General features: G+C 34.3%; 1 protein-coding gene across 2 annotated transcripts in view; it reads left to right on the top strand.

Annotated features, from left to right (window-relative positions):
• THBS2 (thrombospondin 2) overlaps positions 1-11,492 on the top strand; it is a 76,995-nt gene extending 65,503 nt beyond the window's left edge. For both annotated transcript variants that reach the window (XM_074188075.1, XM_074188076.1), the window contains 5 exons: positions 1,765-1,992; positions 3,465-3,736; positions 4,430-4,527; positions 6,991-7,130; positions 8,033-11,492. In XM_074188075.1, the coding sequence (XP_074044176.1) occupies positions 1,765-1,992; positions 3,465-3,736; positions 4,430-4,527; positions 6,991-7,130; positions 8,033-8,040 (746 nt within the window). In that variant the 3' untranslated portion in view covers positions 8,041-11,492. The remainder of the gene's footprint in view (positions 1-1,764; positions 1,993-3,464; positions 3,737-4,429; positions 4,528-6,990; positions 7,131-8,032) is intronic.
• Positions 11,493-12,020: the final 528 nt, after the last annotated feature.

The following is a 12,020-nucleotide window of genomic DNA, read 5'->3' as shown; positions in this document are numbered from 1 at the left end:
AGGAAAAATTAATTTGCATTGGCAAATTATGGAATCTCTTAGAAATGAGATTAGGCAAGTTGTCTCATCAGCACATGTGACTCAATGGAAAATTCCTGGCCAAGGTTCTCATTGTATTTATCTAGATAAAGAAATACAGAAATACTCTGAACTAAAGCCTGTGTTAAATCAGGTTCCTCTTCTTTAAATCTCATGCCATTCAAAAATCATGCTCTTTTCAAGAGCTTAAAGTTAGGTACTACCAGCCAATACTCAGGGAGAAAAAAAAAAGATGCCTCATAGATAGATAGATTTGCTCAAATCCTGATTTTGGACACAAAGACTCTCCCTGTGACCAGTGCAGAGGAATTTGGAATGAGAGATACTAGTATTATCCTGTGTTAAGGCAAACAAGTTCAGGAGCACACAGCTGTCCAAATTTAGAGTTTGTCTTGGGATATTACCAAGTAAAATGGTCTTGGAAACTTGAACACAACTCTGGAAATTTGGTCTCCTTTTCCCAGCAGCTGGATTGCTCCTTGCATAGCATTTTAAGGTTATAGGATTATAGATTTAGAGCTGTCAGGGAATTTAGAGTTCATCTTGTCTGACTATCTCTGTTTTTATAGATTAGGGAACTAAGGTCCATACTGATTAAAGTACTTTCTCAAAATCAGACAGGTAATGAATATTGGAACTGGATTTCAAACTCTATTCATCTGAATCCTTATCCAGAAGTCTTTTAAAAAAATATCATGTAAAGACATTTCATTTAAAAAAATACCCTCTACATCCTCAAAATTTGTGGAATATGATTTCTGACACTCTGATAGTTTTCCAAATTTAAGGGAAAAATTCTTCTAAGCATTTAGAATCACATAAAATAGAATGGACTTCTTTGTGAAGCAATACGTTCCTTCTCATTTGAAATTTTCAGGGGGCAAAGTTTGAATGACCTATTGTGGGATATATTATAGATGGGATGTTTATTTGGGATGAGGTCCGTTTAACTCCATGATTTTCTGATTCTCCAATACATTTCACACAATCTCCTTATGGACACAGAATTCTAGGCAAAATAGACTCGACCAACAGGATGCCACCTACTTGTGCCCAGGAATGTCACATTGATAGCATTATAGAAGATAATAGAACTCATGTAGTTTATGCTATTATTCCAAAGTAGGTTCTTCTATGCAAACTGTTTCCTGATAAATTTGCTAAAAATTTTCCAGTGAGTAAACTCTAAGTAAATGCAAGTTCATAGCTTAATGATCCTCTCTGAAACAGAAAGGAAAAGAAGATTAGGAAAAGATTAGGAAAAGAACTATTTTATAAATGGGAAAAATTATCATCACATAGGAGGATCACATCAGAGTAAAGATGAGAATGCAAAAACTCCTGGTATACAAAGCATTCTTTCCATTTATTCCTCAGTAGAAATTCATTGGAGGCTTGGGTCCCCCTCCCAATATATGCCATTCATTTTTTCTGCTCTATTTGACTCATCACCATTTTTGAGGTGGGAGTATGTGTGTGTGTGTGTGTGTGTGTGTGTGTGTGTGTGTGTGTGTGTGTGTGAAAAGATGGAATGAAGTGAAGAGGAGGTAGGGGACACTATTTTGATTAACACTATCAGGCTAATTGGTGTGAAAAAGGAATATAGACTTTAAGACTCTAAAGCAACTTGATTTTTATTTTATTAGACATGAACTGACTAATCTTTGGTTGGTTTATTTTTTTTGCACAAAATTTAATTTCTTTTCCTTTATTCCCCTTATACAGGTGATGGAAGGGGTGATATTTGTAAAGATGACTTTGACAATGACAACGTCCCTGATATTGATGATGTGTGCCCAGAAAACAATGCTATCAGTGAAACTGATTTCAGAAAGTTCCAGATGGTACATCTGGACCCTAAGGGAACAACCCAGATAGATCCCAACTGGGTAATTCGTCACCAAGGCAAGGAGCTTGTGCAGACAGCCAATTCTGATCCTGGTATAGCTGTAGGTGAGTTTCCAAATAAAACATGTACCATTATAGTCCTTGAGTGAATCAGGATTGTGGGAGGAAACAAATCTTGCTTTGCAAATTACTTTGGAGATGTTTAGTGTGATATTTTGAGTATTCTCATTGACTGGATGCCATTGAAAATCTTGTTCACAAGAATAATCACTTCATCAGGAAAAGAGTTATTATTGCTTAATATCAAGCATGTCACTTTGTATGCTGAAACATGATTGTATGCAAATCCAAAATCCAACATATTGTATACAAAGAAGAGGGTTTATAAAAAAATTAGACCATTTACTAACAATCTTAATAGAAGCATAGGTTAAGCTCTTTATTTTCTTCTTTCTAGAAGGGAATGGAAAGAAAAAAAGGATGATGATGGCTATTCTTTCTTTAGAGATTTGTTGAGATGCTGAATGTCCCAAAGTTTCCCTAGGCTTACAGTAGAGGTTTGAAATTTTTATAGAAGTGTAAAGCACATAGGATGATTCAAATGTTTATTCATGTACCTTGGTGTTTTATCTATTTCTGGGCCATTAGCTAAAAACCTAAATGATCAAGTCAAGGTTATCCCTTGAAAACTAATTACCAGTGCCAGGAGATCCAGGATCAAACTGTGAAAAGATAAAATAAGCTTTCAGGCTGTATAAAATTACTAATGACTGAAACTTCCCTTAAAAACAAGATAGTCTGATCTCTTTGTCTTTAGGTATGAGAACCAATGTGGCATAGTCAGAAACAGTGTTGTCCATAGGGATAAGAGATCTGGATATAGATCCTAACTTTCCTCTTTATTTGCTATGTAATCACCAGCAAATTACTTAATCTTTCTGATCCTTCCTCAATTTGTCTCTCTGTAAAAGAAGACTCACAATAAATCACTTAACTTATACAGTTCTTTTGAGAAAAGAGCTTTGTGACTTCTGGAGCACTTTCCAATGTGAGTTGTTATCTTTATAGACAAATTTAATCTCTGTATGTTTTTTTAATCCCTTTCCAGTCTCATGATGTTCAAACAAAAAAAGAGGCAAAAACAAATAAAGAAAAAATACCAGGAAACCAAAAACCAGAGTTAAAATCAAGGGCTTATGTAGTCTTCCCTGAGTTTACTTGACCAGTAAGGAAATTTCTCTAGCTTTCTGATTCCATAGTGCATATTTGTGTCTCTAATATACAGCTTATCATGTGAATAGCAATTTGCATCTTTATCTCCCCAGTGTGCTATCAATTCCTTGAGTTTAACTCATTCCTTGCTACTTATGAAATCCTTACACAGCATCTAATAGCAATTAGTTAACAACTTTTATTAAGTGCCTATTAGTTAATGAATAATAATAGTATCTACCTCCTAGAAAGACACATGACTATAGTAATGGTTTATTAATTGTTGAATTATTCAATGAAATTAAGGGGTTATTCATCTTCATCTGAAATTATCTCTCTCACCATGTTTCCTCATTTAAATCTAGGTTTTGATGAGTTTGGCTCTGTCGACTTCAGTGGTACATTTTATGTCAATACTGACCGTGATGATGATTATGCTGGATTTGTGTTTGGCTACCAGTCAAGCAGTCGGTTTTATGTTGTGATGTGGAAGCAGGTCACCCAGACTTATTGGGAAAACCAGCCCACCAGGGCTTATGGCTACTCAGGTGTATCACTCAAAGTGGTGAATTCTACCACTGGAACTGGAGAACATCTCAGGAATGCCCTATGGCACACTGGAAACACTGAAGGACAAGTAAGGAAATTGATATCTAGAAAGTATAAACATTAGGAGTGGGAACTGATTGCCTTCTTTCTCCTTCAACTTCTTGTGGTTGCCATTTCTTTTTTCCCCTTTATTTATTTATCTACTTATTTATTTATTTGCATCCATATGCACATGTATATTTTTAAGTTTCATCCCCCTTCCCAACCCCTCCCTTCAGCAAACAGTCAAGTTAGCATTGTACATGCATATTTTGATAAACATGTTTATAGATTAGATTTAGTTATTTTCAGTATGAGGAATTAGAATTAAGGGAAAGAGATACAGAAGAGATAATTTTTATAAAGTGTTCATCAGATTCTGAAGGGTTGTTTTTTGTGTGTGTTTGTGTTTTGTTTTGTTTTTCTATCTCTGGATGGGGCTAATATAATCCATAGCCAGTCCTAATTCTCTGAACTGCTGAGAGGGCCATTTCTTTTTTAAATGGAGTTTTGAAAGTTCTTCTTTTCTGGTGGTAACTTTTTATCTCACTTTTCTTACAGATGTTAGGGTATAGGTTTTTAGGAAACTGGTATAGTATTTTAAAAAGATGAAGTAATAAATTTTCATGTGAAACTTCCTGTTTCTTTTAAAATATATTATTTCGTATAGAAAGTGCTAAATAATAGCTGTCATATTCACTTTCAACTCTGTTCAATGATACTTTTTTTTTTTAATTCACAGGTACGTACCTTATGGCATGACCCCAAGAATGTAGGCTGGAAAGATTATACTGCCTATAGGTGGCATCTGACTCACAGACCCAAGACAGGGTATATTAGGTAAGGAATGCCTCAGTTCTTGCAGTTTCTTTTCTGTTTCCTAGGTATAAGTTAGCTTTTTTGTAGCTTTCTCATTTTAAAAATAAAAGATGACAAATTTAAAGGTTAAGATAAATTTGCTAACTGATCCTATATGCTAATTCTTCTTTGGAATCTTAGATTCAAAATAATCTTTCTTTTAATTCTTTACCTTGATCTATGGTGGCCAATTTAATATAAAGAAATGGTTCTGAAAATAAAATTGGATTAGAAGCATGTTAGATATGTATGTATGTTTGCTTGTGTCTGGTGTGTGTGCATTAATACATTGGGTTGGGAGGAAAATGGCAAAATTAGTAATAACTGAAATGAAAAAAATGTAATATATATATCATCTAAATAATCCATAATGTAGCTATTCAAACAGCCCCAAACTGACCCTAGTTTGTGAGTAATATATAACTATAGTTGATATAATATAGAAAGGGAAGCCTAAAGATTATAACAGCTTTACCTATAAAATATGAAGATTGATTGAAAGAAGATATTTTGTCTTTCTGATATAACCAATTTCTACTAAAAGTTAGGATGGAAGCCAAAAAAGAAAAAAAGGGCAAAATGAATAGCCTAGTCAGTCATCAATGAATAATTATCCAGGAATAACAATAACCATAGTTAGAATTTTGTAATGTTTCAAGGTTTGTGCATATGTATTATTCTACCTGATTCTCACAGTTACCCATCATTTTAGCCATTATTATCATGATTTTCAATTTATAGATGAGGAATACAAGGCAGAATGAGATTCAGTTTCCCAGGATCACACAGTTATTGAATTGTAAATTATTTGGTACATTTTGTTAAGTTACTATCTAGAATTTAAATTCCTTGTATATTCAAATGAGATTAGAGTGTTTATATTAATAATTCAAAACTTCTTAAAGATAACCAAGAAATATTCATGTAGATATCTCCCTTACAGGTTAATATCAACAAACAGAAAAGATTTTTATTGAAAAAAATTTAATCAATTTTCAGTCCCTACTTCTCTGTTAACACTTTACAATCATAAAATAAATGCACAGTTTTTGTATGTGATTTGCTTCTTTTAAGAGGGTCAAAAGGTTAACTTATTTGTTGCATTAGCCAAATCCCTGTGCATTTAAATACCAGACAGATTAACACTGAGGTCAGGTTCCTTGGAACACAAATATTACTCTAGCATACTTGATTATGGTAAAAGAAATTTTTTAAAAAGATGATGGGAAATTCCTTTGGTGACTCACTGGAATCCAGCTTTTGTGTTTGTGTTTGTGTGTGTGTGTGTGTGTGTGTGTGTGTGTATGTGTGCATGACAGCCAAATGCTTTACAAAATTGCATCTGTGTGTCTAATGCATAGCATATGGCTATTGGTCAAGCAGGAATGGAGAATAATTTAGGGTCAATCACATAGATTAGAATAGACAGAGAGCTAAAGCAATTATTAAGCATCAGTCATAATAGGCGCTGTTACAAATTCTGGGGATACCAATAAAAGAAAGCAAGGAACATCCTAGAACTCAATGAGCTAAATGAATTTATATTCTAACCAGGAATAAAAGACTGGGGATTGAGTGGATTATCTTGGAGGGATAGTTTGTAAAGGGCAGAGGAAGTAATGTGGCTATTTGGTCCCAAAGCACTAAAAGGCAAAAGATGAACTATCAGAGTCAAATATTCTAAGGGAAGAACCCTAAGTTCCAATGAGAAGGAGATGGGGAAGATGACTTGGAACTTGGCTTCCATGCCACTTCTCAACCATCTTTATATCATGCTGCCTACAATCTGGGTCTCAGAGGGGATGGTTTAGCACCACTGAACTGGAGTCTAGCTAAAGATGAAATAGAACATGTATTTTGAATTATGAAAGAGTCAACACAAAAGACCACTAAATTCAGACACCAGGGTTCAAATCTAACTCTGCACATATTAGTTGTGTGACCCATGGGCATGTCTCATTATTCCCCTGAGCCTCTTTTGCCTCATCTGTAAAACTGAGGCAATAATAACTATATAGAGATATAGATGTAGTTATATGTTATATGACCCTGGTCACTTAACCTTTCAGTGTCTGAGACATCTCTGAAAGACTTTCTCAGTTGCAGAGTTAGTGCTGACCTGAACTGGTAAAGGGAGTTTCCTCACCAAACATTCCCAATAGAAATGAAATCATAGATACTGCCAACAAAAATAAGCTATGACCCACAGGAGTTACTTGACTGAGTTGTTGAGAATGCAATGAAATAATGTGCATAAAATGCTTTGATGAATATACTGTCTTAGGTGCTTGGCAGTTACATTCATCACAATACGACTCCTGACATCAAATGGGCTAGAATGTGTACAGTACTTTGTATGCCTACTTCAAAGCACTCCAGAAATGGATCATATAAAACATTTCTCTAGAAAGTTAATTTAACTTTTATTTTTTTCTTTTCCAACAGAGTTTTAGTACATGAAGGGAAGCAGGTTATGGCAGATTCAGGACCAATCTATGATCAAACCTATGCTGGGGGACGGTTAGGTCTTTTCGTCTTCTCTCAAGAAATGGTCTTTTTCTCAGACCTCAAATATGAATGCCGAGGTAAGTTTTGGTGAACTTTATTTTGGAAGCAGTTGACTATCCCAGGGATACAACTTTAAGTTGAAAAGCAGTAACAATTTTCTTTCATAGATAGTTTCCTCCTTAAAATTCCTTATGCTAATGAAATCATAGGTGAAATTAAAAAAAAGAATAATTGAATATACATAAAGACTTCCATATTGTCTAATGGAAATCTGGGGATCTATGCTATATAATAAGCTTAATAAGCTGTGACTAAGTCATTATATAACCTCCAGATCATCTATGAATCTGTGATGAGCTAAAAAAGAAATGTCTCTTCTCCTTGTAATATCTGAATTAAAACCTTGGAGAAGGATTCTTATAGCCTTTCAACATTTAGTCACATTTGAATTATGACATCAAATGTTATTTCTGGAATGGACTTAAAGAATCTAAATCCTTCTCTTCAAACAAGCAATAAATTATTAGAGATGAGATACTCCAGGGTTAGAGAATTGAAGAAGCTTGATTAAGATTATAGTTAGTGAGTAGTGTAGGGAGAAGAGTTAGAATCCTTGACATCGGTCTTTCTTTATGCTCACTCCCTATCATTTATATCATGTTATTTTGCAAAATAGTTTCAGGCATTTTCCCATAAGCATGAGGAATGTTCAAGGCAATGTACTATTGCAGAATAACCTTTCATGGAATTTGGACTTAAGAGATCACAAGTCACTTCCTGGGGTTTATAAAATAAACCAATTGAACTAGATGCCCTCTGAAGGACCTTCTAGCTCTTAATCTGTGACCCTATGCTTTTATAAATAAGTTTTCTTTTTTCTTACAGATAAGGCAGTGAGACCCATAGGGGCAAAATCAATTGTCTTAAGGTAGCTCCTGTTTTAGTCCCATTTATTAATTTTATCTCTTTCTTCCTACAGATGCCTGAATGACAGATACTGCCTTTCCAGCAAAGTACTGTTTGTGCTTAGACACCTCAATTCATCATGGTACTTCCAGCTCCTCCCTCTGTGTCTCCTTCTCCTCTAGTTCCTTGGCCTTTTCCTCTGGGCAGCCTTTCATCTCTCCATTTCCAGGAGTTGCTCAGCTAATTCTATGTTCAAGTGCCTTCTGAGAAGTAATATCAAAAGGACCCTATCACAAGTGGCCAATGTGCCCTAGAAGCAAAATATGATAGTTAGAAGCTTTCTGCAGAGTGAAAAAATTGAGTATGACTATGTATGTCACTGTTTTTATTTGTTTTAAAGGATGACGTTTACATGTAGAGTGTAATTACTTAATATATTTATGTATATGTAGCTGAAGAGGATGCTGAGTATAAGCCATGTCTTAAATTAAGCAGGAAAATGAATTCTAAATCACTTTTCAATCCAGAACTGGCCTACATGAATACATCAGGAATTATTGAGGCTATGGTGTTGTAATAGTAAAGAAGGTGTTGGAGGGTGGCATAAGAGTCTCAGAAGCCAGCATAACATGTCCTTCAACTGATTGGGGGGCGGTGTTCTTGGGGAGAAAACAGATAACAACCAAAATCAACCCACATTTTTCAAAAGGTGTCTTTCCACACTGAGATCAGGAAACACCTTGCAGAGGAGATCTTAGTGATAGAGCTTCATTTGTGACAGTGTGACAGGCTAGGTTCCACAGGTTGAAATAAGAGCCACCCAATCAAAATAAAATTCCTATATGTGATAACAAAGCAGAGTGCCCCACCTTGAGCCTTGTACTATTGTAAATCCCTCTTCTTTTTTCTATGGGTTTCCATTCCCCAATTTCTTGTGGGTTGTTGCTGTTTTTCCCCCTCTGATCCATTTTCCCCAATCTCTGCTGCTGAAAAATATTTTTAAAAAAAGATAAAAAAAACCCAAACAAATGCACTTTGACATGTAAATCCTGATCCGGGCTTTGCAAATGATGGATGTTACTGTTACCTAGTTTGGTAGCACATTAAATTAAGGTTCCAGTTATAAATGTTTGTTGATATTTATTAGATGATTATCAGATGCAGCTACATTCTCTAATAACTTATTTTAAGCATGTCATACATTGCCTCTGTAATACATTTTTGAGAAAGGATCATATAACAATGTGTACATGCTACTAAAACAATGTAAGTGCCTGTCAAAATGCATGACTTGATAATATTTTGATTTGTCATATAGAATGCTATAGATTGCCATAGGATGAAATAAATCATAATAGTTTATAAATGGAACCTTAATGTATATGTATAGTTATCCCAAATTTTAATTCATAATTTCATATTATTATCTGCCTGCTGTACATAGGACATTTTCTTGATTGAATATTGAAGGGAAACCAGCATTTAATCTAACCAGATCCACTAGTTAATCAGTTATTCACTTATATAAAAATGTACAATATCTTTTTTTCTTTGCATTAAGTTGCCTGTAGTTTCTGCACAGGAAATACTTGCTAAGCAAACTTCACATAAAAACTTTACTAAAGGAAAACTTTCTTTTGTCTGATACTGGACAAATTCTCTCTGTCTCAATCTTTTTTCCTTCCAATGGAGGTTTTATTCCTATAACAATAAGAAATAATCCACGACTTTTGACATTGTTGCACATTTTATTGCATTTTCATATTATCAAATTTTTAAAAATTGCTTCTGGTGATTGCTTTTTATTGTTGTTTTGGTTTTGTAATGTTTCCTAGTCTTTCTTGGTTCATGCTTCTGGTTTTTGGAACTGCATGCCCAGTTCCAAGTAAGGGTGGGGGAGACTTCATTAAATGTCACAATTGTCATAGCTGTGTAGAATTTTGGTTATTGGGGGTTGTTTGATTGAAACAGTACATCAGTGTGGGACAATGATGTTAATATTTAGACTGTACCATATTTTCCTTTGTAAATTATTTATGATGTTTTTCTTTTTTTTAAAAAAAATCCTTCTCGTCCAGTTTGATGAAACTGCTTTGTTTTGCCAAAGACTGTAAATAATTATTTATTTGTTTACATGGACAAAATTTTTCCATTGAAGTCCTTCATTTAGCTAGAGACTCATTTTTATACTTTAAAGATTAATAATAAGAAATAAATTGTAAAAAAGGTTTTATATAAAACTTCTCTCTTTACCTTTTCTTATAAATCAAAGGCACTCCTTTTTTTGGGAGGGTAGAAAGATGGAAAAGAGTCAAAAAAGAAAGATAAATTTTTTAGCTCAATTACCTAAATAAATCTGTTGCTTGGTTACAGGTTGCTTCAAACATATTTCCTCAGAGGGCAAACCATAGGTTTTCTGGTCCCTTAGGAGACACTTTAATTCTGCACAGGTCTCATAATATCTCTCAGACCCGCCCAATACTATTTATGATCCAATCAGCTAAAAATTTACCCCTGCTGCTTCTTGTCATTGTTAAACAAAACAGGGAGCAGATTTTTCACAGTGGATATTGGCAAGAATCAGGAGAGTGATTCAGACAACTTGCAACAACACAAGGGACACCCTTTACTAATACAAGCTGTACTTGTCTTGACCCAATCAAATGCTAAGAAAAGGGGGGAAAAGATCACATTTTCTAGGCAAAGAAATTTAAAATCTTATTGTGCAACCAAAAAAAAATCCCAATACCCAAATATTTTAAGAAAATAACATGGTAACTTAGTGTAGTAGTCCCCAAAGACTCCTCATCATTTTTTTGGACAGATTATGAAGAACTAGAAGGAAAACAACAGGTTGGGGAAATAGAAGGAAAGAAATATTGGAAATAGAATGAGAGAGGAAAGAAGAGGAAGAAAGGAGAAAAGAGAAGACAAAAGAAAAAAGAAGAGATGAGAAGAGAAGAGAAGAGAAGAGAAGAGAAAAAAGAAGGGAAGGGAAGAGGGCAAGAAAGAGGAGAAGAGACAGAACAAAGGACAAGTGGGAACCAGAGAGATAGAGGAGAGAGAAGGAAGGAATACTAAAGAGGTTGAGTTAGGGGAAAGATAGAGGAGAGAAAACAAAAGAAAAAAAGAGATCAAATGTTGAAAGGTAGGATTAAAAGAGGAAGAAAGAATGGGGCAGAAATAATATAAAATTCAACTATATCTAATTTGAAATTTATGTTAGCTCTATCAGCACTCAATCCAACAATAAAGTAAGAAAATAGAATATAGTTATTCTTGATGGCAAGAGCTAAACCCAAGGCTTTTGCAATGGCAATAGTTTCAAAATCCATAGTTTTATTGTCTAAATTATAAGCAAAAATGACTTGATCTTGTGATGAGGATCATATTTTCATGAGAGGAATTTTTAAAATATGATAGGATAGTATTGTGGAGAAGACTCTTTGTCAAGTATAGGTCAGACCAGATGACCTCTGAAGTCCTTATAACACTGAAATTCTCTTATAAGTTCATACATTCAATCAGTCAATTAATCAACAAGTACTTTTAAAGAACCTAATATATATATATATATATATATCAGTATATACAAAATATATGAATATATTCATATACAGCATAAACACACAAAACAGATTTTCTTACTGTGCGATAAGAGTTATCAGGAAAGGGTTCATGTGGGTAGTGGTGATTAGACTGAACTTTGCAGGAAGCTAGTGGTTTGAAGAAGTGAGAAGGGAGTACATTTCACACATAGGGAACAATCTGTGTGAATGCATGGAGATGGAAGATGGAGTATTATGTTAGTGGACCAGTCAAAAGATTGGTTTAGCTGAACCACCAATTTCACGAAAAGGATGAATAAATTAACATACCAAGAAAAGTCGGTTGAAGTCAGTTTGTAAAAAGGTTTTGTCTAACAGAAGTTTTTGTTTTTGATGGAATGGGCTAGATTGGGGGATAAGAAATTACTGGTGCTTTTTGATTCAGACAATTGCATAGTTAGGTCCATCTTTTAGGAGTATCAGTTGAGATATAATGGATGGGAGAAGAGAGAA

Source organism: Macrotis lagotis, chromosome 5 (genome assembly GCF_037893015.1).
Source record: "Macrotis lagotis isolate mMagLag1 chromosome 5, bilby.v1.9.chrom.fasta, whole genome shotgun sequence".
Lineage (NCBI taxonomy): Eukaryota > Metazoa > Chordata > Mammalia > Peramelemorphia > Peramelidae > Macrotis > Macrotis lagotis.
Note: the sequence above shows the minus strand (reverse complement) of the source record. Positions and strands in the feature narration are given on the sequence as shown.